The sequence below is a fragment of the Mycotypha africana genome (genome assembly GCF_025528875.1).
Source record: "Mycotypha africana strain NRRL 2978 chromosome Unknown BDF20scaffold_5, whole genome shotgun sequence".
NCBI classification, from domain to species: Eukaryota; Fungi; Mucoromycota; class Mucoromycetes; order Mucorales; family Mycotyphaceae; genus Mycotypha; species Mycotypha africana.
This window is the reverse complement of record NW_026515729.1, coordinates 1,562,636-1,586,245: the sequence shown is the minus strand read 5'-3', so window position 1 is coordinate 1,586,245 and position 23,610 is coordinate 1,562,636. Positions and strand designations below refer to the sequence as shown.

At 39.5% G+C, this 23,610-nt stretch overlaps 9 protein-coding genes across 9 annotated transcripts; 6 read left to right on the top strand and 3 right to left on the bottom strand.

Annotated features, from left to right (window-relative positions):
- Positions 1-914: 914 nt before the first annotated feature.
- On the top strand, positions 915-3,412 carry BDF20DRAFT_870646 (Mysoin-binding motif of peroxisomes-domain-containing protein). Its single transcript, XM_053081062.1, has 7 exons — positions 915-985; positions 1,077-1,219; positions 1,314-1,628; positions 1,737-2,376; positions 2,483-2,650; positions 2,744-3,129; positions 3,209-3,412. The coding sequence occupies exons 1-7, from the start codon at positions 934-936 to the stop codon at positions 3,338-3,340; spliced, it is 1,836 nt and encodes a 611-aa protein (XP_052936560.1). The 5' UTR covers positions 915-933; the 3' UTR covers positions 3,341-3,412.
- A 242-nt stretch (positions 3,413-3,654) lies between these two features.
- On the bottom strand, positions 3,655-4,493 carry BDF20DRAFT_870643 (mitochondrial ribosomal subunit S27-domain-containing protein). The gene is made up of 2 exons (XM_053081061.1): positions 4,143-4,493; positions 3,655-4,045 (listed from the first exon to the last, which is right to left on the bottom strand). Exons 1-2 carry the CDS (start codon positions 4,423-4,425, stop codon positions 4,011-4,013), a joined length of 318 nt encoding a protein of 105 aa, XP_052936559.1. The 5' UTR covers positions 4,426-4,493; the 3' UTR covers positions 3,655-4,010.
- Positions 4,494-4,693: 200 nt separating this feature from the next.
- On the bottom strand, positions 4,694-5,942 carry BDF20DRAFT_987837 (uncharacterized protein; the record flags this gene model as incomplete). The annotated part of the gene is made up of 4 exons (XM_053085252.1): positions 5,702-5,942; positions 5,430-5,568; positions 4,900-5,067; positions 4,694-4,858 (listed from the first exon to the last, which is right to left on the bottom strand). The coding sequence occupies exons 1-4, from the start codon at positions 5,734-5,736 to the stop codon at positions 4,694-4,696; spliced, it is 507 nt and encodes a 168-aa protein (XP_052936558.1). The 5' UTR covers positions 5,737-5,942.
- A 379-nt stretch (positions 5,943-6,321) lies between these two features.
- BDF20DRAFT_521103 (uncharacterized protein) lies at positions 6,322-10,561 on the top strand. Its single transcript, XM_053075656.1, has 5 exons — positions 6,322-8,213; positions 8,289-8,297; positions 8,402-8,498; positions 8,570-9,335; positions 9,460-10,561. The coding sequence occupies exons 1-5, from the start codon at positions 6,515-6,517 to the stop codon at positions 10,285-10,287; spliced, it is 3,399 nt and encodes a 1,132-aa protein (XP_052936557.1). The 5' UTR covers positions 6,322-6,514; the 3' UTR covers positions 10,288-10,561.
- A 259-nt stretch (positions 10,562-10,820) lies between these two features.
- Positions 10,821-13,549, top strand: BDF20DRAFT_957502 (tRNA synthetases class I, catalytic domain-containing protein). Its single transcript, XM_053084921.1, has 4 exons — positions 10,821-10,886; positions 10,980-11,100; positions 11,210-11,615; positions 11,716-13,549. The coding sequence occupies exons 1-4, from the start codon at positions 10,835-10,837 to the stop codon at positions 13,324-13,326; spliced, it is 2,190 nt and encodes a 729-aa protein (XP_052936556.1). The 5' UTR covers positions 10,821-10,834; the 3' UTR covers positions 13,327-13,549.
- Positions 13,550-14,531: 982 nt separating this feature from the next.
- Positions 14,532-15,004, top strand: BDF20DRAFT_870630 (uncharacterized protein). The gene is made up of 2 exons (XM_053081060.1): positions 14,532-14,707; positions 14,806-15,004. The coding sequence occupies exons 1-2, from the start codon at positions 14,545-14,547 to the stop codon at positions 14,835-14,837; spliced, it is 195 nt and encodes a 64-aa protein (XP_052936555.1). The 5' UTR covers positions 14,532-14,544; the 3' UTR covers positions 14,838-15,004.
- A 1,519-nt stretch (positions 15,005-16,523) lies between these two features.
- BDF20DRAFT_870626 (chitinase 2) lies at positions 16,524-18,705 on the top strand. The gene is made up of 4 exons (XM_053081059.1): positions 16,524-16,701; positions 16,776-16,965; positions 17,054-17,271; positions 17,356-18,705. Exons 1-4 carry the CDS (start codon positions 16,591-16,593, stop codon positions 18,484-18,486), a joined length of 1,650 nt encoding a protein of 549 aa, XP_052936554.1. The 5' UTR covers positions 16,524-16,590; the 3' UTR covers positions 18,487-18,705.
- Positions 18,706-18,943: 238 nt separating this feature from the next.
- Positions 18,944-21,441, bottom strand: BDF20DRAFT_913156 (enhancer of polycomb-like-domain-containing protein; the record flags this gene model as incomplete). Its single annotated transcript, XM_053084034.1, has 6 exons — positions 18,944-18,993; positions 19,060-19,882; positions 19,948-20,074; positions 20,160-20,644; positions 20,729-21,070; positions 21,289-21,441. 6 exons carry the CDS (start codon positions 21,439-21,441, stop codon positions 18,944-18,946), a joined length of 1,980 nt encoding a protein of 659 aa, XP_052936553.1.
- Positions 21,442-22,359: 918 nt separating this feature from the next.
- On the top strand, positions 22,360-23,610 carry BDF20DRAFT_870614 (Tautomerase/MIF superfamily). The gene is made up of 4 exons (XM_053081058.1): positions 22,360-22,548; positions 22,629-22,725; positions 22,803-22,950; positions 23,156-23,610. The coding sequence occupies exons 1-4, from the start codon at positions 22,444-22,446 to the stop codon at positions 23,187-23,189; spliced, it is 384 nt and encodes a 127-aa protein (XP_052936552.1). The 5' UTR covers positions 22,360-22,443; the 3' UTR covers positions 23,190-23,610.

Below are 23,610 nucleotides of genomic sequence, written 5' to 3'. Positions count from 1 at the left end.
CCACCTTCATGCGAAAGACGATTCCCACAAGCACCGCGCCTGTCACACCTATCATAAAGCCTAGGCTGCAACACATGAACTCTCCACATCCCACCGCGGCAGTAACTACCTCTCCTACTACGACGAGGACGACAACGACAACGACAACTACAAATACGAATACGAATGCAAATACGATGACAACTACTCATGCTAACACTATCCCTGTCAACAATGTGTTTGCCGTCCAATCGATTCCTCATCATGGCTTCCAACACGATCCAATGTTTGGAGCCAAGCATAAAAAACTATTCACCTTACCCACGAGCACAGTGACCAACGCCGCTTACCTTCATCGATCTCGAATGCCTGACGTTCCTCTGCCATCCATGCAGACTCTCTTACCTTCCATCACCCCCCTTCCAGCTCCACAAGCGCCCTCCTCACCCTCACCTCCACCGCCTGAACACACCTTGCCATCTCCGTTACCCTTCTATAGACCTCCTGTGAATATATCAGCAACTACCCCACCTTACTCTCTATCCAACGACGTATTCTATTCTCCTTCTTCTCTTTCAAATTAACTTGGAAATTTTCACGTACCCACTAATGACACCTTGTTTGTCCCTCTTGTACATAGGTTAATCTCTCTTTTCAAACATGATGTATTTTTAGAAAATTGCCCGTAAAGTAGTGTATATAACAAATTAAAAAAAAAAAAAGGAAGAATCTTTTCAACAATTAGAGTTTTTTTTTTGTTTCCCCGCTTTTTCTCATAAAAAATAAAACAATGGCGTGGTGTTTGGGCATCATGGATTTTTTTGATCTAGAAAGAAGAGAGACGTGTGTGTAACTTGGCCTATTCTTTTCTTTTTCTGTTTTTTCCTTTTTTTTCTTCCTCCTATTGCGTTTATCAAATCAAAGCAATAACATTTCTTTTTTTTTTTTTTTGCAATGACAGAGTTCGTTGTGTATGAAGATTCACCTCTTGCCGACTACTTACAATGTAAAAAAAAAGAAAGAAAAACAAAAGTCAACATGGAACAAGCCCCATGTCATTTTTGCACATGAGTGACCTATTTCCTTGTTTTCTTTAGCTGTTAACCAAGCAGAGAAACCTGTCAAAATAACAGTACCGCCACCGTCGTCACGACCGCCACTGACAAGGCCTTCCGTCTTGACAAAGACCAGTGATCGAAGCCTTGACATTTCGAAAATGTGGAGAAGATCTCTCTTTTTTGTAAAGTTCAAAGGATAGGTTTTTTGTATGCTATACAACAGAGAATGCCTTTTTTTTCTTTTTCTTTTTAACCAACAATGGTAATTGAACTTAGGACACGTTTTCGATATCATTACCAAGAGCAGAAGAAAATGCTTTTGAAGAGAAATTCAAATATCTGGTGATCAGCTCGCCACTTTTAAGCGAAATGTTGACCATTCAACACCACCATCACCACAAGCGCTCCTTAAGCACAGAGCTGCTCTTTCAGCTTCCTCCTCAAGGCAGAAAGTGGAGGTTAGCAACGAATTTAATCACTCCACTCAGCATTGTCCTCGGTATAGAATACTATGGATTCAAGCCAAAGATCCCCGTAGTGACCTTGTTTTTATCCAGTTCGGTCACAGTTTTCTTTTTGTATAGACATCGAGTAAAGTAACTTTATATCTCGTTTCCACATCCTCATTGAAAAAGAAACTAACGAAAAAAAAAAAAACCCTGTCTCCTTTCAAACATGGCCGTAAAAAACGGGTAATAGCGACGAACCATCATACGCCAATTGTATCAAAATGCCTTGTCCCAATTACAAACGTTCACAGAGCAAAGCGATGTTCTCAACAATAAAATTCAAAAGGTGTTGATTACCATCCAAGAAATTGAATTGGTATCGCGAGGCTATCGACTCTCTACCCCTCTTTCGCCCATATCACGTATTGAACAAAGCAGTGGCCGTCATAAGAAATGCCGTCAACTTCGAAACACGCTTGCCTCCATCCTCAGACGTGCCTTCATTGCTTACGAAGAAGGCGTCATCGATCTCATCGACGTCATCAACAGACAGAATTTATCCACGCTGTATGATATGTACAACGTGCATTCCATTGCTACGTTATCTGCTATGGGAGGAGAGCCCTCTTCGACAGACAAAGAGGAGGAAACGGAACCTTATAGCTTGGATCAATTGAAAAAGTTGGCCCAGTTGATGCATCTAAAACGTCGCGAATGCATGGTTCATCTTTTAGCGCTCAATGGGATGGCAGAAGACGAAATGTATCAACAGAAAAAATACGAGTACGATCGACATGGATGGGCAGTGGTCAATAACGTACTATCAAAGTTGGTGCAAGATACAGAACAATTTGTCAGAGATACCGTGGACGCTTTAGAAGTCGAGTTTCGTAAAGTAGAAGAAAAAAAAAACCCCCCCAAAAAACTCCATGGTTTGTTTACTCTTCGATAGGACTTACCCATGCTTTTCCTCTCCCCTTTCTTTATGGGGCATAGAACGACCATGGAATGGATCACAACCACGTCAAAAGAGTCTGCTTCATAAAATCACTGATACACGTACAAAACAGTTTGTGCATCGTTTATCATCACTTGAGCAACACATTCGTACCATGGAAGCCAAACTCTACTTGTGCAATGATAATGTGCGGCAATTGAGCTCAGGTAACTGGGAAAAAAAAAAAAAAAAAAAAAAGGAAAATTCGTCCCTCGAACGACTGCCATTGAAAGCATCCGCCCCTCCCCATTTCTTATTAGATCCCTCCAATGATGAATGGAAAGAAAAATTACGTCATGACTATCTTTCGATACAACAAGAGTTTCAAATGATGACAGCTGAATGGGATCTCGGCAAAGATACGCTAGAGACCTTCTTGAACCCTCCCGATACTGCGTCACTAGCACCGACGGAAGAAGAAAAAGTGCCACCCAAGGCAACGACGGAAGCTTCTCTAGAAGAGACAGAAGGCAAAGGCATGATTTTGGACGCTGAAGACGTCGCTGATATACTTAACCTACCTCCTGTTGCCAAAGCATCTGTATTTGAAGCCATTGCTGGTGTTGTGGAAAAGAATGGAAAGGAAAGGTCAAAAAAGACAAGGCAAGAAAGAATTGAAGAAATGAGAATGAGACGTGCAAAAGAGGTAAACACGCAAACAAAGGACTGCTTCTATCGTCGAATAAAACACTGAATAGCACATTTGTTTCTCACTACTTATGTAGAGCGAAGAGAGGCTTGCGAATTTTCATTCACAAACCATGGTGCACGAACTGAAAAGTGTTTTACATCGAAGAGTAACAGAATTGGATTTAGCTGACGATGACCACGTTGACAGCACTGTCACCACTCAATGAGCGATCGAGCCAGCGAAGAGCGATCTTACTACTACTACTACTACTACTACTACTACTACTACTACTACTACTATAAATATACCCGCTTCATCAAGTTATTTGTTTCTTTTTGTAAATTTTAATAAAATCAGATTGTACATACACACACTAACAAAATACTTGATGACCGTTTTCAACAACTAAAGGTCATGTAAAGACAAACAATTGAATGAATGATAAAACGACTCAGTGCATGTTCTATCCCATGTCAGGCTTTGATAGAAATAGATATACATTCGCGCCATGGTAACCATTGAACATTAACCTAAAGTCCCCTCAAGAATGTAAGTGTGGTGAGGCGCACAAATGGTTTTCTCGTAAAACGAAAGGAATAGATCCTGTCTCTTAGATACAGTGTGCCATTTCTCAAAGCGCATGCCTATCATCTTTGTCATGTCTCAAAGGAACGCCCCCCACGTCTCGACGTTTTGCAACTTTTCAATGCACTGTGCGGGCAGCTGACAAGTCTTTACTTTTAATTAAAAAAATCCACTGCTTATTTTAATCCATGGGGTGAATAGATAGGATTGTGTCATTCAACCAAGTCGAGGTACATCAACAATATCATCCACATTTATATATATACAGACATTACAAAAAAGAACGAAAAATAGACGAGCGGCTGAGAGCCTTATCGCTTCTTATTACTAGCACGTTTACCTTGACCTAAAATATACAAAAGAAAAAACAACAACGATCAGTTCCTGTTCATCCAACTTTTTGTCTCTCTATTATCCATAGTCATTTGTCAACGTTTCTTTACCCTTCTTAGGTGCGCCCTTTCCTCTTCTCTTTCGTCTATTAATTTCTTCTAAACGCTCCTTTTCATCTAAATCGACGAGTCCCATAGTAGGATACAGAGCCTTGAGATCGCGAAAGTGGAATAATCGTTGTGGGTAATAACTTGTTAACGATGGGCCCAAAAGTCGTCTTCTTAAAATTTTGTTGCCTGTACGGACGGCTGTCGGGTTATATACATTGTTGAATATTTTGCAAGAAAGTTGCGTTAATTGCGCTAGCCGTGATGCAGTTGCGGTTTGACTCATAGCAATGGTTTTGAATTAATGTGTCTAATGGTATAGAAACGTTCAGATGCCAAATAGAAGAATAAGGGTTGAGAAGGGGGTGAACAGGAACCTGGGGAAAAAAGGGCCGGCCTGGCCATTCCCCTCTTTTTGTGACATGCGTTTTTCCTTTTATAGCAATTGCATAAAATGATGTGTATAAGAAAAGATAGTGCTTGGTGAGTTGATAGCGCTTTTTTTTTTTGGTTTGCAACATAGGCAACCTCCTACAGAGGGAGCACAGCTGGAGTCAGTTATTGTGAAAAGCATACGATGTGGCGTTATCCTTCATGTTGTACAGATGGTTCATTAGTCCATCAATATACTCTCGAAACAGCTTTGCAATGTCAGTGATTGCTTTGTTAATGTCAGTTTTCTTGACGCATTCTGCAACAGAGACCTCCATTCTCTTCTTCTAATACAAACCTTGTATCCATTCTAAACCCATATACTGACCTTTCCCTTGACGTATTTTCCTTTTTGACTTTGGTAAAGTATGCATTCTGGCTTACGCCAATGACAGCAAGAACTATGCCTTTGATTGAAAAGCAGCTCAATTATGTAAGACCAAATGAAGCACAAATACTTGCTTTTGTCTGAACCTCTCATTATGCTGACAGTTGACTGTAATTAGTCATGCAGCTTTCAATTTGATACGACTTGCTGTACTTCTGCTTCAACTCGAATCTTTCATCAACAGCACATTTATCATCAGCTAAAAGACTCAATTTCCTGCACAGTTTGGGTTGTATTGCGAATAGTATCGTTAAATACATGTCGTTTCATTGCAAATCTTTTTTTTTTTCTTTGCGTGGGTGTGAGGTCGTCAGAGTTTAAAGCAAACGTCTCGTGGCACTTTATAGCCTTTCTTTTTGTGAGCTGTCCGAGCCAGACACACAAATACGTCCTGTTCGGTTTACTCAACTTGTGTGTCAATGTCTCTTTTCTTTGCGGGCTTGGAAAAGAGTGAAAAGCTAGCCTGTTACCTTTGAGGGTAGATTGTGCGTTGCCTCTTCTTCAAAGGAAAGTGAGGGCCCTTCCTGATACAACTTGTGATCAGGCGTTATCTTCAAACTGGAAGAACGTGCTTCTCCCTGAATCTGGAGGTGATCAGACTCTTCTTTTCTATATGACTTACCATTGTAGTTGTCTAGTTCTTTACTTCAGGTACGTCGTATGTACAGTACGTATCCGTTTTTAGGCATTCTAACGTATAAAAAGACGGTATTTTAACTCAACTCAACACACACTGATTTACGTATGTTTTCTCTCCGCACTTCCTAGAATGGGCATTTTGAAAGTTTTTAAGACAAAGATCTCTTCAATGCCCTTATGAAAAAAGGATCTGCATGCTCATATTTGGAAAAGTATACGATAAAGAGCTTATCTGCTACCACTCTACCCCAATCCACAATTTTAAAACGCCATCTGTTGACCTAGAAAATAACAACGCCCCGCCTCTTATGGCCACTTTTTTTTTTTTTTGTTACGTTAATTTTGAAATGCAGCGTAAATACAGTAATATGGCGATCCCAAAAAATAAAATAAAAAAGTAAAACCAGCCATTTTTGTAACACAGACCATAATATGTAAATAAATTTTATTTGATCAGGGAAGATGCACAGGTATTAAGAACATCTAAACCATCTTTCCAAGTTAGCTAAATTGTAGTTTAATGAAATAAAGAAGCATTAAATACATCAATTAAGAGCAAACTATTCTTAACATAGCAGAAAAGACATGCTTTTTATAAAAAGCAAAAAGTCCCTTTTCTTATCCCGACGATATTTGGGCAACACTTGGCATATGAAAGAGTCTATTTTATCTAATCATAGAAAAAGATAAAAAAAAAAAAAACCAAGAAAACTTCCGCTTCGACCTTCTTCTTCTGCTGTAGATTCTCCTTGTCAACGTTATACACACGACTGCCATCCTAGCCTTCCCCCCGCCTCCTTTCCTTTCACTTTAGTGTGCATCATCTTTCTAATTGCTTGCTCCTAAACGAATTATTTTTTTGCTGAACTTCTCTTTTTTATTCTACTCAACAAAAAAATTTCCAAAAACTGAACGAATGACTATGAAGGATGATAACAACAATATGATTTTAATGAACCACAAGGACGAGACACCATCGATGGCTGTAGTTGAGGAAGGAGAAGTGTCCGTGCATCGCTGTGGCAGTGATAAGATGAGCAACATTAGTCACGAAAATGAAATGCAAGCATCAGTGGATGATAATCCAGTTTTGCCTGTCGATGAAACGAACGAGAGGAACGATAAAGAAGACGAAGAGTCCATAAACATCAGCAAAGTAGAAGACAATACTGATGAGAGAGATAGCATTCCAGTTACCGTCGTAGCCACGATGGACTCTATGTATGACAGAGATATTTCAAAAACAGAGGAACAAAGCTCAAATGGGGATATAGACAAAAACAATACCTCGGTTCATGATGGCGGCGACGACGACGACGACGACGACGACGAGAGGAATGATACCGTAGTGAAGGATACAAAAAGACATAGTAGTCATAATCAACCGCTGACAGCAGAATTATTGGCAGAGCAAAACGAATTATTCTCCAAAAAATCACATTTATTAGAACCCAAACCAAATTCCATCCGAGCATGGGCAGCTGATTTACCAAACGTACCTGATACAGTACAGCCCATATTGACATCTACTCTTATTTTTGAAATGGACTCTTTGACATTAGAGGAAGAGCAAGAAGAAGCGGAAAACGGAACTCAACTAGGTGATGGTCTAGAAGCGGATGCTGCTAAGGAACAACACCCTATTCAGGAAACCAAAGATATTTTTAGTGACACCCAAAAAATTGCCTATGTCGGATTATGCTATTTGACCAGTTTGGAAGTTGTGTACGATTTCGAAGGCAAGGACTTTACATATGCTCGTATGAGTGCAGGGAATTGGCAGCGGAAATTGATGCGCATGCTTTATATGCATATGGACATCTCGGAGGACGAAATTAACATGATTGAATCATTATCAAAGCATGCTATTTTACCGACAGACCTTGTCCATCAATTTACCTCCCAAGGCGAAACAACGGAAGTGGAACTCAATCATTTCAATACTAAGAAACAGCAGCAGCAGCAGCAGCAGCAACAGCAGCACTCGCTCGAACAGGAACAACCACCAACACTTGGCAATGACAATACGAAGGATCCTGCATCTATAAGAGACAATAAAATTATCGTCGATCTACGTTGGACTGTCATGTGTGATCTATTCCTACTCTGCCTCAGTACTGAAAATTACGATGCACGATCCAGAGTCTTCATTGCTCGTGTAGCTTCTCATCTGTCACTCGATTGGTTCCAGGTGATCGGATTTGAGAAACGTATTGCCGAACAACTTTTAGAAGATGCTGCCAATAGTTCATCAGGTTGGGAAACAGAGTCTATTACAACTGTAGCTACCAATATGACGAGCATGACGACGAACACCATGACCATGACAGATATTGCTCCATCAGCTACAGGCACAGCAGCAGCAGCAGTGAGAAATGATGTTGAGAAAAAGGGAAGAAATAAGCAACGAAAAAAGAAGAGAGTGGTCATGATAGGTCTAGCGACAATCGGAGGCGGTTTGATACTGGGCTTAAGCGCGGGTTTGATGGCACCCGTGATTGCTGGCGGGATAGGTGCTATTCTAACCACTATAGGTGTTACGGGCTCAAGTGCCTTCTTGGGTAGCACAACGGGTATTGCCCTCATCACCGGTGGCGCAACTCTTGCTGGCGGACGTAAGTATTGAGTGATTCTTACTACCATAGTACAGTTCCAATCTAATTTCTTACTCTCTCTCCTTTCATGTGTAGGGATGGGAGGTAAAGTATCGAGCAAAACAGTAGTAGATAGGGCGGATACCACGGGTGTTGAAAAATACAGTTTTTTTTTTATTCATGTGCTATTTCTATTATTATTTTCGTAGCTAAGGGTATGAGCAAACGTACAAAGCAAATTCAAACCTTCGAATTTGTTCCTGTCCAAGTAGACGAAAATGTCAACTGTATCATTAGTATTACAGGGTAATGTGAAAGCTTGATACAGAATTTCTTGGCTTATAAGCTGACTTGACGGACAATCCTTTCCCTTATAGTTGGTTACCTAATCAAGAAAAAGATGAATCCTCCCTTCCTTTCAGCACGCTAGACCCTCTCATGGGTGACCATTATCATCTTTACTGGGAGCCCGAAATGCTAGAGGCATTAGGCGGTGCCTTTAAAATCTTTGCCACCGAAGCCGTTACTTTTTCAATCCAACAGGCACTCGCTCACACTATCATGGGTACTCTCCTGGCAGGCCTCGCTTGGCCACTCGCTTTAACCAAACTAGGATACATGGTTGATAATCCTTGGGCTAACGCGTTGGACCGTTCTCGTCAAGCTGGCCTTATTTTAGCTGATACTCTCATGAACCGGAACCTGGGCGCGCGGCCTGTCACTCTCGTGGGTTATTCTTTAGGTGCGCGTGTCATCTTTTTTTGTTTACTTGAATTGGCACGTATGAAAGCCTATGGTTTAGTTGAGAACGTTGCCTTATTCGGCACACCTGTCAGTGCTTCCAAGGCTCAATGGAAGGAATGCACAACGATCGTCTCAGGGCGTTTTATCAATGGATATGCTACAAATGATTGGTTGCTAGGATTCTTGTTTAGAACATCCACCGCTGGATTGGGTAATATTGCAGGATTGAGACCTTTATTGCATATTGAAGGCGACCGTGTACAGAATTTGGACTGCACGGATCTAGTGAATGGTCATTTGACCTATCGAGCTGCTATGCCTAAATTATTAAAACGTGCAGGATTTGTAGTGACTTCAGAGGAACTACCCATCATTGAAAAAGAAAAGTCCAAGTCAGAGGTAAGTAAATAGAGGAGGAAGGAGGGGTCGGGGGGGGGGGGGGTGGTGGTGATATACACCGCTGAACATGAGTAAATAGTGTGCCTGGTTATTTAATTGATATGTATTCCTTTTCTTTTTTTAGGACTCTTCTATCAAGAATAAAAACCAGATGTCAACAACTGCATCCCTAAATAAGAGCGATTCAATGAATTCACTGTCATCGGCAAATATAAACAATTTTGACGAAACCATGCCAGTACGGACGGCCTCTTCATCGACCACAGGCGCTCCTATCACTCCAGGAAACGAGCCGCATTCACCAACACATACCTCTTTGTCGTTACCGTCAGCTCAAAATAATAACAACACCACCACCAACACAATCGATACCACTATTAACAATACCACTGCCATGTCGGAATATGATATTATAGCCGACATTTTGGCTAATGCAACAGCAGCAGCGTCTTCTAAGGCAGGTACTTATAGCTCGCTGTCTTCTGGGAAAGCTTCCATTGCCACTACACCCTCCAATAGTACAGAACAACATTCTCAACAGCAGTCAATGACACGAAGTTCATCTTCCATTTCTATTGCAGCAAAGAAATCTTTCTTTGGTTTACGCTTCAACAAATTAGATCCTACTCTTGATAATATTGCAACCACTACTAAAACGTCTACCAGCATTTTATATAATGATAATAATAATGACATGGAGACTATCTCTTCTACAACTAATACAAACGTTCAACCAACGTCGACAGCTTCTCGGTTCTTTACAGGTGCAGCATCCATATTTAATATTCGAAAGAAGCAAGAAACTGAAGAAGAGAAAGAGCTTCGAGAGGCTGGCGTTCAAGTAAAAGAAATCAAAGGCACTTTAGGTACGCTTGTTGTACCTAAAGAAATAGCAAATCCTATGCCGCAAGTTAGACTTGAAGCACCTCAATTTGCGCGCTTAAACAAATAAGGGGCACCTTTTAACAACTTGCAACCTCATTGCATGTACATTATCATCCTATTTAATACACATCTTCCAATCCTTTCATAACTTTATTTATTCCTTACTGCATTTATATGACAAACATAATGTTGACACGATAACATAAAACGATTTTACGAACGTTCTAAGGTACTAATGTGTTCACCGGGTTTGTCTCCTGATATTCTTTGATGAGTTTAAACGACAAAACTCAGACGACATAAACAGGTTTCAAAAAAAAATGTTATTTAAACAAATACATACATAAAAAAGAAATACATTTGTGAGCACGAAAGATTGTATGGTGGAGTACGTTGAACAGAACACATTTGAAAACTTATCCCAAGCAGGAGAAGCTTACAATAAAACTGTGAGTGAGTAATTTTTACAGCAAAGAAAAAATGCGAGCCTTAAAATGAGAGAAAATGAGATGTCCGACAAGACTCATGAAAGTCACACACAGAAAAAAAAGTGCCTTAATCTGGGCATTTTTTTGACAGCTCCATTTCTCTTTTAATTCCATATTAACAAAGGGATGAGTTCTGTCAAGCTTACTGTTGCCTCCAAGGCTTCTCCTTTCCCTTATGGTAAGTAGAGTGCAGAATTGGAGCATGATAAACCATTCAAAGCTGAGACTTTACTGTCGTGTTATTAACGAATTCTTCTTCTCTATATTTTAGGTGTTCTCGCCATTGCTGCTCAGATCAATACTGTCAAGAAGGATGCTGTCGACATCGAACTTCGTGATGGCAAGAATCTTGAAGGCGCTTCCAAGCCTGTCGCTTCCATCAATTATAACGGGTAATTTTTGAAAGCGTACACACAGCAATTTAAGGCTTATCCATGAAGATGGACATAGTAATGCTAATACCTATATCCGTTCTTTGATTCATTCAATTTTTTGTTGCAGTGAAGCTTACGAAACTACCAACGCTATTGCTAAGCTTTTAGGAAAACTTCATCCCGAAGCTCAATTGTACAACCCTGAAGATGCCATTAGCTCTACTTTGGTCGATAAATGGTTGGATTTTGCCGAAACCAAGTTGGCTTCCAATGATTTCAAAGCTTTAGATGCTGTTTATAAGGAATTGAACAAATATTTGACCTTACGTTCTTATATTGTCGGTTACAATGTCACTATTGCTGATTTTGTTATCTGGGGCACCTTGAGAGCTTCTCCTGTTTTTGCCCGTATTGTCAAGACGAAGCCTGAAAACTTGGGTGCCTACCTTGTGCGTTGGTACGAATATACTGCTTCTCTTGAAGCTGCTGACTTTGCTTTGACTTACGTCCAAAAGCAAGAAAAAGCCAACAAGGTGAGAACAACCTAATGAATTTCTTTTTCTTTTTTTCACATCTCAAGAGTGTGTAAGCAATACTCATTGTCATCGTTCAATGCAAATAAAATAATCGTAGGCTCCCAAGGCTGCTGATCAAGGTAAATTCGAGATTGGTTTGACTGAAGCTGAAATGGGTAAAGTCTGCACTCGTTTCCCCCCTGAACCCTCGGGTTACCTTCATATCGGTCACGCCAAGGCCGCTCTTATGAATCAATATTTTGCTGATACTTATAAGGGCAAGTTGATCATTCGTTTTGATGATACCAATCCAAGCAAGGAAAAGACCGAGTTTGAGGAATCCATCAAAGAAGATCTTGCTTTAATTGGCGTTCCTTCTGATGTTGTTTCTCACACTTCCGACTACTTTGAACAAATGTACGAATTGGCGCTCAAGATGATTAAGGAAGGTAAGGCTTACTGTGACGATACCGATCAAGCCACCATGCGTGAACAGCGTACAAACCGTATCCCCTCCAAGTGTCGTGACAACTCCGTTGAAGAAAATTTGCGCCGTTTCGAAGAAATGACCAAGGGTTCTGAAGAAGGTTTGCAAAACTGTTTGCGTGCCAAGATCGATTATGCTAGTCCCAACGGTACCATGCGTGATCCCGTTATTTACCGTTGTAACTTAACTCCTCATCATTACACCAAGGATAAGTACAAGGTCTACCCCACTTATGATTTTGCTTGTCCTATCGTTGATTCTTTGGAAGGCGTTACTCATGCATTGAGAACCAACGAATACCGTGATCGTAATGCTCAATATTACTGGATGTTGGAAGCTCTTGGCCTTCGTAAGGTGACTATTTGGGATTTCAGTAGAATGAACTTTGTCTATACTTTGTTATCCAAGAGAAAACTTCAATGGTTCGTCGATAATAAGTTTGTCAGTGGATGGGACGATCCTCGTTTCCCTACTGTGCGTGGTATCCGTCGTCGTGGTTTGACCATTGAAGCTCTTAAGCAATATATTTTGATGCAAGGTGCTTCTCAAAATGTCTTGCTTTTGGAATGGGATAAGCTTTGGGCTTTGAACAGAAAGATCATCGATCCCATTGCTCCTCGTTACACTGCTGTTCTTAAGGATGGCGTTGTGGTATGTAACGTCCAAGATGCTCCCCAAGAAGTTAAGGAAGTTCCTCTTCACAAGAAGAACGCTGATCTTGGTAAAAAGAAGACTCACTATGGTCCTCAAGTCTATTTGGATAAAGAAGATGCCGAAAGCCTCGAAGAAGGTGAAGAAATCACTTTGATGGATTGGGGAAATATGTTTGTCCGTAAGATCACCAAAGATGGTCAAGGCCAAATTACTGGAATTGATTTGGAACTTCACCTTGAAGGTGATTTTAAGAAGACTAAGAAGAAGTTGACTTGGTTAGCTAAGGATGAAGATGCTACCGAGATTCTTCTCCTCGATTATGACTATTTGATCACAAAGAAGAAGGTTGAAGATGGTGACGATGTGAAGGACCTTGTCACTCCTGTCAGTGAATTTAAGTTCTCTGCCATTGCTGATGGTAACACTAAGAGTTTGAAGGAAGGTGATATTATTCAATTCGAGCGCAAGGGTTACTTCATCCTTGATGCTCCCGCTACAGCTACCGAACCCGCTCATTTCATTCGTATTCCTGATGGTAAGGCTGCTAACATGGCCTCTAAGGCTGATACTTCTGCTAATAAGAAATAAAGTTATTGCATTAAGATAACCTTTCCCCAAAGGCCGTCGCTAAACTGTACGGTCTTTTAATAAGACTGATGATTTTTACTGATTTTAAGATGCTTCGCGTACTATATATAAAATGGCTTGTTTGAAATTATCTCATTAATTTGATGTTCTGAAGTTGCATTTTGTGTAAAACAACTGCCTAGAACTGCCACTCTATCGAGATTTTTGAACGAGAATAATAAATTACTCACTATTTGGAAAGGAATATGTTTAAACACATCTTTATTGAATAAATGGAAGCCATTGATTCTGAAGAGTTTTTGTCCATTTAGCTTGAGGTTGAGCGAACAAATATATAGAATAAAGCTATGAGCTACACTAAGTATTATTCAGCTGAGCTTGCTGCGAGATTGATGGAAAAGAACCTGTCATAATCATCTAAAAAATGGAGAACAATATGAGATAAATTCAACATAAAGATCTTGTAGGTTGAATAGAACGCTCTTGGAATGTACCGGAGGCACTTATTTTACCTTCTTCACTTAACTGTACATAGGGTAACAGGGATTGAGGAGAAACTCAACGACATCTATCATTTCCAGTTCGCTTACATGCATTGAGCGATGGTAGCTGAGGCTTTGTCCTAAAGTGTATCCTGAAAGATATACAAAAAATTGCGAGAAACGCTTAAGGAGCATATAGAGAATCTTGTCGTATAAGCAACGAAAGAATTTATCACAGCTTAAACATATACCTCAAGTAGGGCAGTAACAGAAGCAGTTTTTCTAATCAATAACTGCAATCCCGTTATTATTCCAAAACGGAAAACTGCATAACGCGAAAAGTATTGATGTTATTCAGAGAGCTATTTTTGCGAACTACCCTCGTTCCACTAATGGTACATTAGCAATAATCAATAATTTCAGGATCTTGTCAGATAGCGTTCTAATGGCTAATCAAAAATCTCGAACGAATGTATTGTTTCTGTAATTGGTTTGGTACAACGGGCTTTCATGCTGAAGTTCCCAGTGAAGAAGAGATTCGAGAACTCATGAAAAGGTCTAATGGAAAATGCGCTATTAGTAATATACCAGGAGTGTGGGCTTCTGATTTTCATGATCAGCGGTGCCCTTTACCAAAAACAGTATTATCGTCATTATCATCATCATCATCATCGTCATCATCATCGTCATCATCGCCAGCAACAATATTAATGATAGCCAAGCCTTATTCTTCATCATGCCCTCCCCAAATCCCTTTTTATTGACTTTTGATCATATCAAACCGAAGTCATTGGGTGGCAGTTGTCGGATCAGTAATGTACAAGTTATCCTATCTTGTTTGAATCAAGTGAAAGGAACTGCCAGCAATAAGGAATTGAGACAGTGGCTAAACAGTTTTCGTAATGGTCTGCAATCACTATTCAACAAATAAAAGATCGCTCCTAACCTGGTTTTTTTTTCTTTTTTTTGGGCCTGTTTGTAATGTTTGGCAATTCAGATTATCTCATTGACAATTGTAGTGAGCCATGATTTTGTGAAAGACAAACATACATGGTTTATAGTCACATAATAAACTAGAAGCTTCTCCTTCAGTCCCTATTCGCGGAAGTAAACGCTTTAACTTAAATACTCCTACTTATTTCGTACATATACTTAGAAATAGTAAAACCTGGTATACATATAATAAAATAACTGACATCTGCTTTGGCTGTAATTATCAAGTTTAAGGAGTTTGCCGCCAAAAATACTCGGAATTAGAAGAAAGATGAGAATTTTGACTGCACAACGTACTATTATGTCAATGATGGTAGTCTTCTTTTTCTTTTTCTTGGCCTAAAAGAAAAATGGTTATGCTTGATTTTCAACTTATTTTATGATCCTAGATATAGAGATGAGCATCCTCAGTTATAATATTATCTTAGCTTGTTGTTACAAAAAAACGCAAATCAAATTCGTTTGCATAAATGTTCAAGCAAAAAGCACGTTTAAGAAGATGAACATTGCCTAAATAATGAGGATGATATTTGTGTAGCATTGCTATCTATTTAGAAAAGAAGATCGACCAACAAATCAAAGCCGGATTTTAGGCTCTAAGTATCCGAATGCAGGTTGATGTAATTGTCATTAGCTTGTAGTAGAATACTAATATGCATGTTGCGTCTTTTATTAGAAAAATGAGCATTTGACTTGCTGTTTATCACGGGAAAGGCTTAATGAAATGGAACAAGATACATAGAGTTCGAAATATATCCCAAAACTTGTTGTATTGCTCTAGACAACTTTTTTTATCCCCAATTATCAGAGAAGACGAGAGGAAAGGTTTCTGAAGGTCGCCTGCTCCGTTCCTTTAAAGTCATTCTTTTCTGTTAGTTCATGTAGGTTGCCTTGTTATGCACAATACTTACACCTGTGCACAATCGTCTGTACATATTTACGGTTTACTCGAAAGACAGTCATAGAGCCATATTGACTAAGCAGTGTTTCATGTCAAAAAGATATATAAGATACATATTTGTTATATAACATTATCTACTGCTTCTGTTGTCACATTAGAGGATTACAGGACCCTTTGGCTTACACTGTGTCACATTTCATGGGTTCATTAGAGTTATTTATTGTACTCAATTAAGCTTTTCTCTCGATCAAAAAAGCGTGAAAGAAGAAATGTTGTACGAGATCAATTTTGTAGAAGTGAACAGAGTTGTGACCTGAATCGGTGAAGGGAAGTCTAGCTCACTAAAAATTAGCAACAAAAGCAATTTCTGCGAATTCTATTATGTGGAAGGCATTTCTCTGTGGAAATAAGAGACATCTTCTGATACTTAAAAGACATTACAGAAAAAGCATTGAACTGTGTTGGTCATATATGCATTACAATGCTAATCATGATAATGTAAACAAATGCTTGTGCAAGTATACCGTGAGATCAAGAGGTAAAGGGACATTAAGCGTGCTGTTGTAACCATGATAGGTAATCCCTTAAAGAAGCAAAAAAGGACTTTTTTTGCGGTGGTACTCATGGTTCGCATCATCACTCATCATATTCATCATACAGTCGCTTTTTGACAGTTATACAATTCTTTCTTCTTTTTCCATTTTTAAAAAGGGGTACGCTACTTTTATATTAACAACATTTCTACAATTACTGTAGATTTGTCACCAGTCAGTATTTACGCGCAAATGACTGTCCTGTTGACAAAAGGTATAAAAAGGACAACATCATCGTTATCTAGACGATATTCTCTTCTTCCCATTTTCAGTTATATACACTTTGAATCTGAATATGTTTACTCGTGCCCTCGGTTTTATCGCCACCGCTGCTCTCCTTGCTTCTTATACAGCTCAAGCTGCTTTCAATCCCTCTGGTCCTAATGTCATGTACTATTGGGGACAAGTGAGTATCAACAAAGCTGGTCTAGTTTTGTATATATCCAGGAACTCGGGATTAACTCTTCTTTACAATATCAGAACTCTGTAGGCGGCGGCTCCAGTCAAGCATCTTTAGCAACCTATTGTAATTCAGGTCAAGTAGACGGTCTTCTTATATCCTTTCTTAATGTATTCAATGTTGGTGGTCAACCCGGTCTCAATCTAGCCAACACTTGTGAAACTACTTTCCCTGGTACTTCTCTGCTTAACTGCCCTGAAATTGGCAATGGTAAAACACAGAGACACTAAAATATACAGTTCCTGACAGAAAGAAAAAAAGCAATACTCATGGCAATCCAATTTTGTTTATAACATAGATATTAAGACTTGCCAATCAAAAGGTGTCAAGATTATTTTATCTCTCGGCGGTGCAGCGGGTTCATATGGTTTCTCAAGTGACGCCGATGGAAAGACATTTGCGCAGACAATATGGGATATGTTCGGTGGTGGATCTGCTCAATACCGTCCTTTCGGCGATGCTCAAATCGATGGTGTTGATCTCGATATCGAAGGTGGTTCGTCTACAGGTTATGCTGTAAGTTGGCGTACAATGTACTACCACCCTTTTCCGTAACTGTCTCAACTAAATCATAAATCGCCATTCTACTATTATTACTAGGCTTTCGTAACTGCTGTCCGTCAAAAGTTTGCTTCTCATTCAGGCTTCTTGGTAGGTGCAGCTCCTCAATGTCCTTTCCCTGATGCTGTTCTTGGTTCCGTCATAGATGCAGTAGGATTCGATTACGTAAACGTTCAGTTTTATAATAATTACTGTTCTGCTACTGGCAATTCTTTCAATTATGATACCTGGGCTAAATGGGCTACAACAACATCCCCCAACAAGAACGTCAGAGTCTATTTCACTGTACCTGGTTCTCAATCAGCTGCTGGCAGTGGCTATACCCCTATCAATACTATCCAGTCTATCGTTCCTCAGCTCGCCTCTCAATATCCTAATACATTCGGTGGCGTTTCTGTTTGGGATGCTGCCCAAGCCTGGAATAATGGTAACTTTGCTTCTACTTTATACACCACGGTGAAGGGTCAAACGTCTGGTGGAGGAGGAGGAACCAATCCTAGCCCTACTATCGCACCAACCGGGACATCGACAACCGCTTCAACTAAACCTACAACCACTGCTACTACTACTACTTCTGCCGGTGGAGCTGTGCCAACAGGTGGATCTTGTGTCTCTGCTGGGGCAGCTTGCTCTTCGGAAGGCAAATATCAATGTACAGCTGGTGGCGCTTATGCAGTTTGTAATCACGGTGAATGGTCTGTTACTGCTTGTCCGTCTGGTACTGAATGCATCTCTACTTCTGACGGTTCTTCCATTTACTGTGGTTATGTTACTGGTAGTGGTAACACATGTACAGCTCCAAGCTCAGCCCAACTCCTCATCAAGACGCTTAACCATGGTGGTGCTGTCCCTAAGGCCTATTCTTTGTCCCAAGTAGAGGCGCAGTTAACCGTCCAATCCGTTACGTCAGAAGGCTTTGAAGCAGTTATTAATGCCCGTCGTACAAATGCGACTCCCTTTTCTAATACTGTTACATTCGAATTTACAGCACCAGCTAATGTCAAGTTCACAAGCGTCGAAAGCGGTACTGTTCGTCAAGTTGGCAATAATGTGCGTATTCAAGCCCAAAATCCTTATAATAAAAGCATGGCTGTTGTTTTGCCTATCAAAGGCACTGTCAATACCGGTGTATTCGTCGCCCCTCTTCCTGCTTCGATGCGTATCAAGTAAAATTCTATAGTACGAATTTTAGATATATATATTCGACTCTTATATAGCTACGTTAAATTATAATTGCTTTTATACCTATCAACTAAAATAGCTTTTTGGCACAAAGTACAATGTTCTATTACCTAATCATTTCATATCAATGGAAAAAATAAAATTCCCCAAAAAAATGACCAAACTGAAAGCTTTTATACATTTTTTGAAAATAAATATGAGACCGAGTCTAAACTACCTATAAGGGTAGGCAATTGATATATTTAAAAGAAAGGCATCATTGGTATATTATCGAAATATGTATGCTATACGATAAGGTGCCTAATGCAAGAATTTCACATCAAATGCAAGTGTTATAATACAGAACTTGAATTGTATATGAGTGAATGGGACAGAAACCCAAACATTACATATATGACACGCACACATATTATATTCATAAACAAGCAGAAATATGTGGTGAGTCTTAATGATGAAGGGGCACCGGTGGTATATTATGCTTGAGCTTATTATTCACTGTTATTAAAGATACTGATTTTAGTACACAATCAAGTTGAGCATAAAACTAACTCAAGTTCTTACCAGCGTTAAGTTGTTGTTGTTGTTGTTGTTGCTGCTGCTGCCGAACTACAGCTGCTGCCATTTGCATAGCATAAGCCTTGTTTGCAGCTATAATATCATTTGTGGGCATCTTCATCACGGCGTGCTGTTGTTGAGTCGTCTTTACGGACAGACAACCCATTCGTTGTTGATGCTTATCACCCATAGTCTCCATGGCATTGATACTATTAGAAGTTGTCGAAGCGGAAGGAGCAGGAGGAGATGGATAGTTAGAAAAAGTATGATTCGTGACTGAAGCCGACCCATCTTGATCTGTTGATAAACGAGAAGTATAAGCGTGCAAAGGAATGGATGAAGATGAATTTGTTACTGGTTGATGCAGTTTGATAGCAGCCGAACGATTATCCTTAGCAGCAAATGTAGCCGTACTTAAACGCACCTGTTTGCTGCTAAAGATACTTGGTGCGGATACGGAAGGGATGGTAAGCAATTTGCGTAGTTCAACCTCAGATAATAGTTGTATGCGCTCCTTCAAGTAAACATTATCCATCTCGTCTACTTCAAAGCTGCAAGTTGCGGAATATTCATTCTCTTTATTACAGTCAGTATCAAAACGGTAGCGATCATATGTAGGTGCTGGTGATTTTTGCGATGGCTTTGTTTTCCCGCCATGGCCAAAGGGTTTAAATCCCATGCGATCAATAAATACACGTCCACATCTACCCACTCTCTTTCGATACCTCGGCCTTTCTTCGTCTTCATTGTCACTCATTGATGACGATAAGGTGCGCAATGGTCGGAAGAAATGGTCGGGTAATGGCAAAGGTAATGGGTGATAAGGGTACTATTTTATTTAAAGGTAAAAAGTTATCAGATAAGCGCATTTTTTAAAAAGAACAAGCCATTTACCTCGGTGACATCAACATAAGGTTCATCCATCTCCTTTTTACGTACAAGTTCGGCCTCAATAGCTTGCTGAGCAGGCGATTTGTCAACTCTTTTTTTGAGTTTATGTAAAGGAATTTTAATTGTAGCACTAGATTTTTTACGGAAGGAAAGAGAAGTGAGTATTTGCGATATAATTCTGGATAGCCATGCATTCTGTCTTATATATGGGATACCTTGTGGAGCTCTCAGTTGTTGTACTCTTACGTTTCTTCCTTGCCAAAGCAAGCAAATCTTCGTCCTCTTTGATACCCAAGCGACGCTGGTAATCCATAATTACGTGCCTCTTATTAAAGACGGCATGTTCTAATGAAAGACTCTCTTTACGGTACTTCTCTCTCTTCAAAACCATTTCTAGCAAACCACGGGCCATTTCCATTTCTGTACGAAGCTTCCTCAAACGTTCCAGCGATTGTTGATCAGATCTTCTTGTCTTACGGACAGGCTTTGTTTCACGACGACGGAAACAGACGTAAGGATTCATTTCATTTTTCGAGGCTTCCTCGGAATTCAGTTGTGGTTGGATCTGCTTTCCACCTCGTTCTTGCCGTCTTGTTCTCCAATGTTCAAAAATATCGGATAGATTTCGAAATGACTTCAAACAGGAATGATCAGGTATATACTCACAAAAAGTTTTATAGTCGGGTATATGAGAAGCATCCTGATAAATACAAACGTTAACTTTTTTTTTTTCTTTCTTTTGTTTTTGTGAATGCCTCTATATTCTTTGCCATAAACAACTCACAAGGTAAAGATGAGGCCATTGTTGGTTGGTGATAGATTCGCACTCCCACATAAATTTCTCAAACATATTTTCTGAGAGTATTTCGCCTGGGTATCGTGTATTGTATTCATGTAGAAAATTCTCATCCTTTTCATCCAAAAAGTAGGAGCAACCCATAGAATCCTCTACTGTCAAAGAGAAACGTAGCAATGACGACGATTCCTTATATTGCTTTTTATATAAGTTATTGTAATCTTCTGTAGGAATAAGCCTTGAGGCATCAGGTGTAGGGATATAGTTCTTAACATTAGCACCTGTAGTAACAGCAGCCTGAGCAGCACTGATAGCAGCTTGCAAATCATGCTAGAATAAAACGTATGAAGTATGAATTTATAAATGATGCATAATGCCCAATGAATTCTTTAAACCTGAAAAAAATTTCATGCGTTTTCTGCAAGAAGGTTGGTGGGATGATGTGGGAAAGGGGAAGACGAAGGGAAGTAATCCATGAAGTGAGGCCACCAACCCAATATGACATAGACAAGAGAACCCATGATATTCAAAAAGATAGATAATTTTACCTCTTCTTCCTCTTCTTTTTCAACACCTGTTTCTATTTGTGGTACAGCTCTTTGAATAATAGAACTGTCGGCAAGCTCAGGAAGCTGAGACTCTTTATAAACTGGGAGTGGGTACTTCGGTGAGAGTTTTTTGACTCGAAATCGAGGGACCATCTGGTTTAACATCATGTCAAATCTCTAATCTCAAAGCACAGAGACTTATTTCGGAACAGTACAAGAAGGAACTTACTCTATTATTGCTTTTTCGTTCAGTTTTCTTAAAGCGCTTCTCTTTAAGAATGTATGTGTACGTTTGTAGTCGGGGGGTGTTCTCGTCGACCTATACTATTTTTTCTTTTTTTTTCTTTTTCGAACGCTGTACGCTTTAAAATTGCATTCTTTACGCCATTTTGGATGACGTAATTAAAAAATGGAGTCATTTTATTGGACTATCAACATCATAGTCAACGAACAATAGTCCATATAATAGAGGTGGTAAATAGTTTTGCGTTCAAAAAGAATAGTAACTCTATGTATAAGGTATAATGACTTTTTGCCATATGCCTCGTTCAGAAAGCTGGGCTCAGTAAAAACTTGATGGATGGTGTTACAAATTCTGAAGGAATCGATCACTAAGTCGACTGCAACTTTGATAGAGACTTCTTGAAATATGCCTTTTAAATGAAGACAGACTAGAAATGGTAGTAGAAAATTCGGACAACAACATGTCTGATGGTCTTTCGATAATGGTGACTCGATACTACAAATCAGTCGATTCGTACGCTTTTTAACTAAATTCGGTTTTGCTCAAGTTTGAACACCGCATCTGATAAAAAGGCATAAGAGTGCTCGAATAACAATGAACGTCCTGCTTCTTTGGTGCATTTCTACACCTGAACAACAACAGACGGTTGATATAACTAGCATGCCTTATCTTTTAATTTGAGGATCGGTGGACATATCTTACGTTCGCGTCGTAGAAAAGTCCAGAAAAAAAAGATGTTTTGTTTCATCTAATTTGTAATCCGATCCAAAAGAGTGCTGCACACAAGTAGTGTCCAGATAAAATTTTAGCCGAGGCTTTTTTTTTTATTAATTTTTAACCATCAAACAAAAAGAAAAAGTTGGGTATTTCTTTTTTTATTCTTTTTGACTCTCCTAACGTCTACTGTCAACATGCCTATCCTCGAAATTTACTCTGCTCAAGCTCCTAAGGATATTCGTGGTTTCACCAAGCGTATGAATGCCACCTTTGCAGAGTTGATTGGCAAGCCTGAAAGCGTAAGTATAGAACAACGTAGAAAAGCTAAAGAGAAAAGGGTCTAATAAAATGTCTTGATAACGGATGTAATTTTCAATAGTTCTGTATGGTCACTTTCTCCAAAGTTGACAGCCTCTTCTTTGCTGGCAGTGATGAACCTGGCTTCCTTGTCAAGGTTGGCTCTATTGGTCATATTGGTAAGTGCTAATTCACGAATATTATTACGCGTAAAGGAGACAACATGGATTAATCAAATTGCCTTGTGTACGCTTAGACAACAACCGTAACGCCAAGTTGACCGCCACTGTCACTGCTGAACTTGAAAAGGAATTGGGTGTCCAAGACAACCGCGGTTACTTCATCTTCACTGATGTTCCTGCCGAAAACATCGGCTTCAAGAAGAACACCTTTGCCAACCTCATGTAAAACAAATTTGACATTTTTAATCATCTATCTTTTCGAAACATCAACTTTGGTCAATATCTTGATAAACATCAATGATAATTTTATGAAATTCAACAATCTCTTCAATTGGTTAACCTATAGAAAGGTTTGTGTATGATTTGAATGAGTGGGAGTATAGATGAGGTAGCAGTAGTCAAAAGGTGACTAAATGCAGCGTTTCACAAAGAGGAATCATACGCAGTCTGTGTTGTTCTAGACGCACGGATAAAACATTTCAAACGCGTATGAAGGCCGTTCAATTGTTAGACTTGTGTAATTCAGGAGTACTTCATCCATTATAGCGGACATCCTGTTCCGCATTGCATTACAATAAGCACCGTCTGAAATTATTGATTGATTTTAATGACCAGCGTCATATAACTAGTCGATTACCAGAACGTCTGGCTTATCAATATTTTGATAAGGTTTAGAATTCGCAGAAGAACAGATTCAAAACAGAAAGAATAAAAGGCCTTTGTGCTGCCATTACTATCCGGTTCACCTTTTGCTACAGGTATATTGACCGAGCTGATATTCTCTCCTGTTTTATAAGGTCGAAATTTAAACTGACAATTGTACAATCAATAAAAAACTAAGCCCTACGTATTTGACTTACGCATGCAGTGAGCGCAAAAACG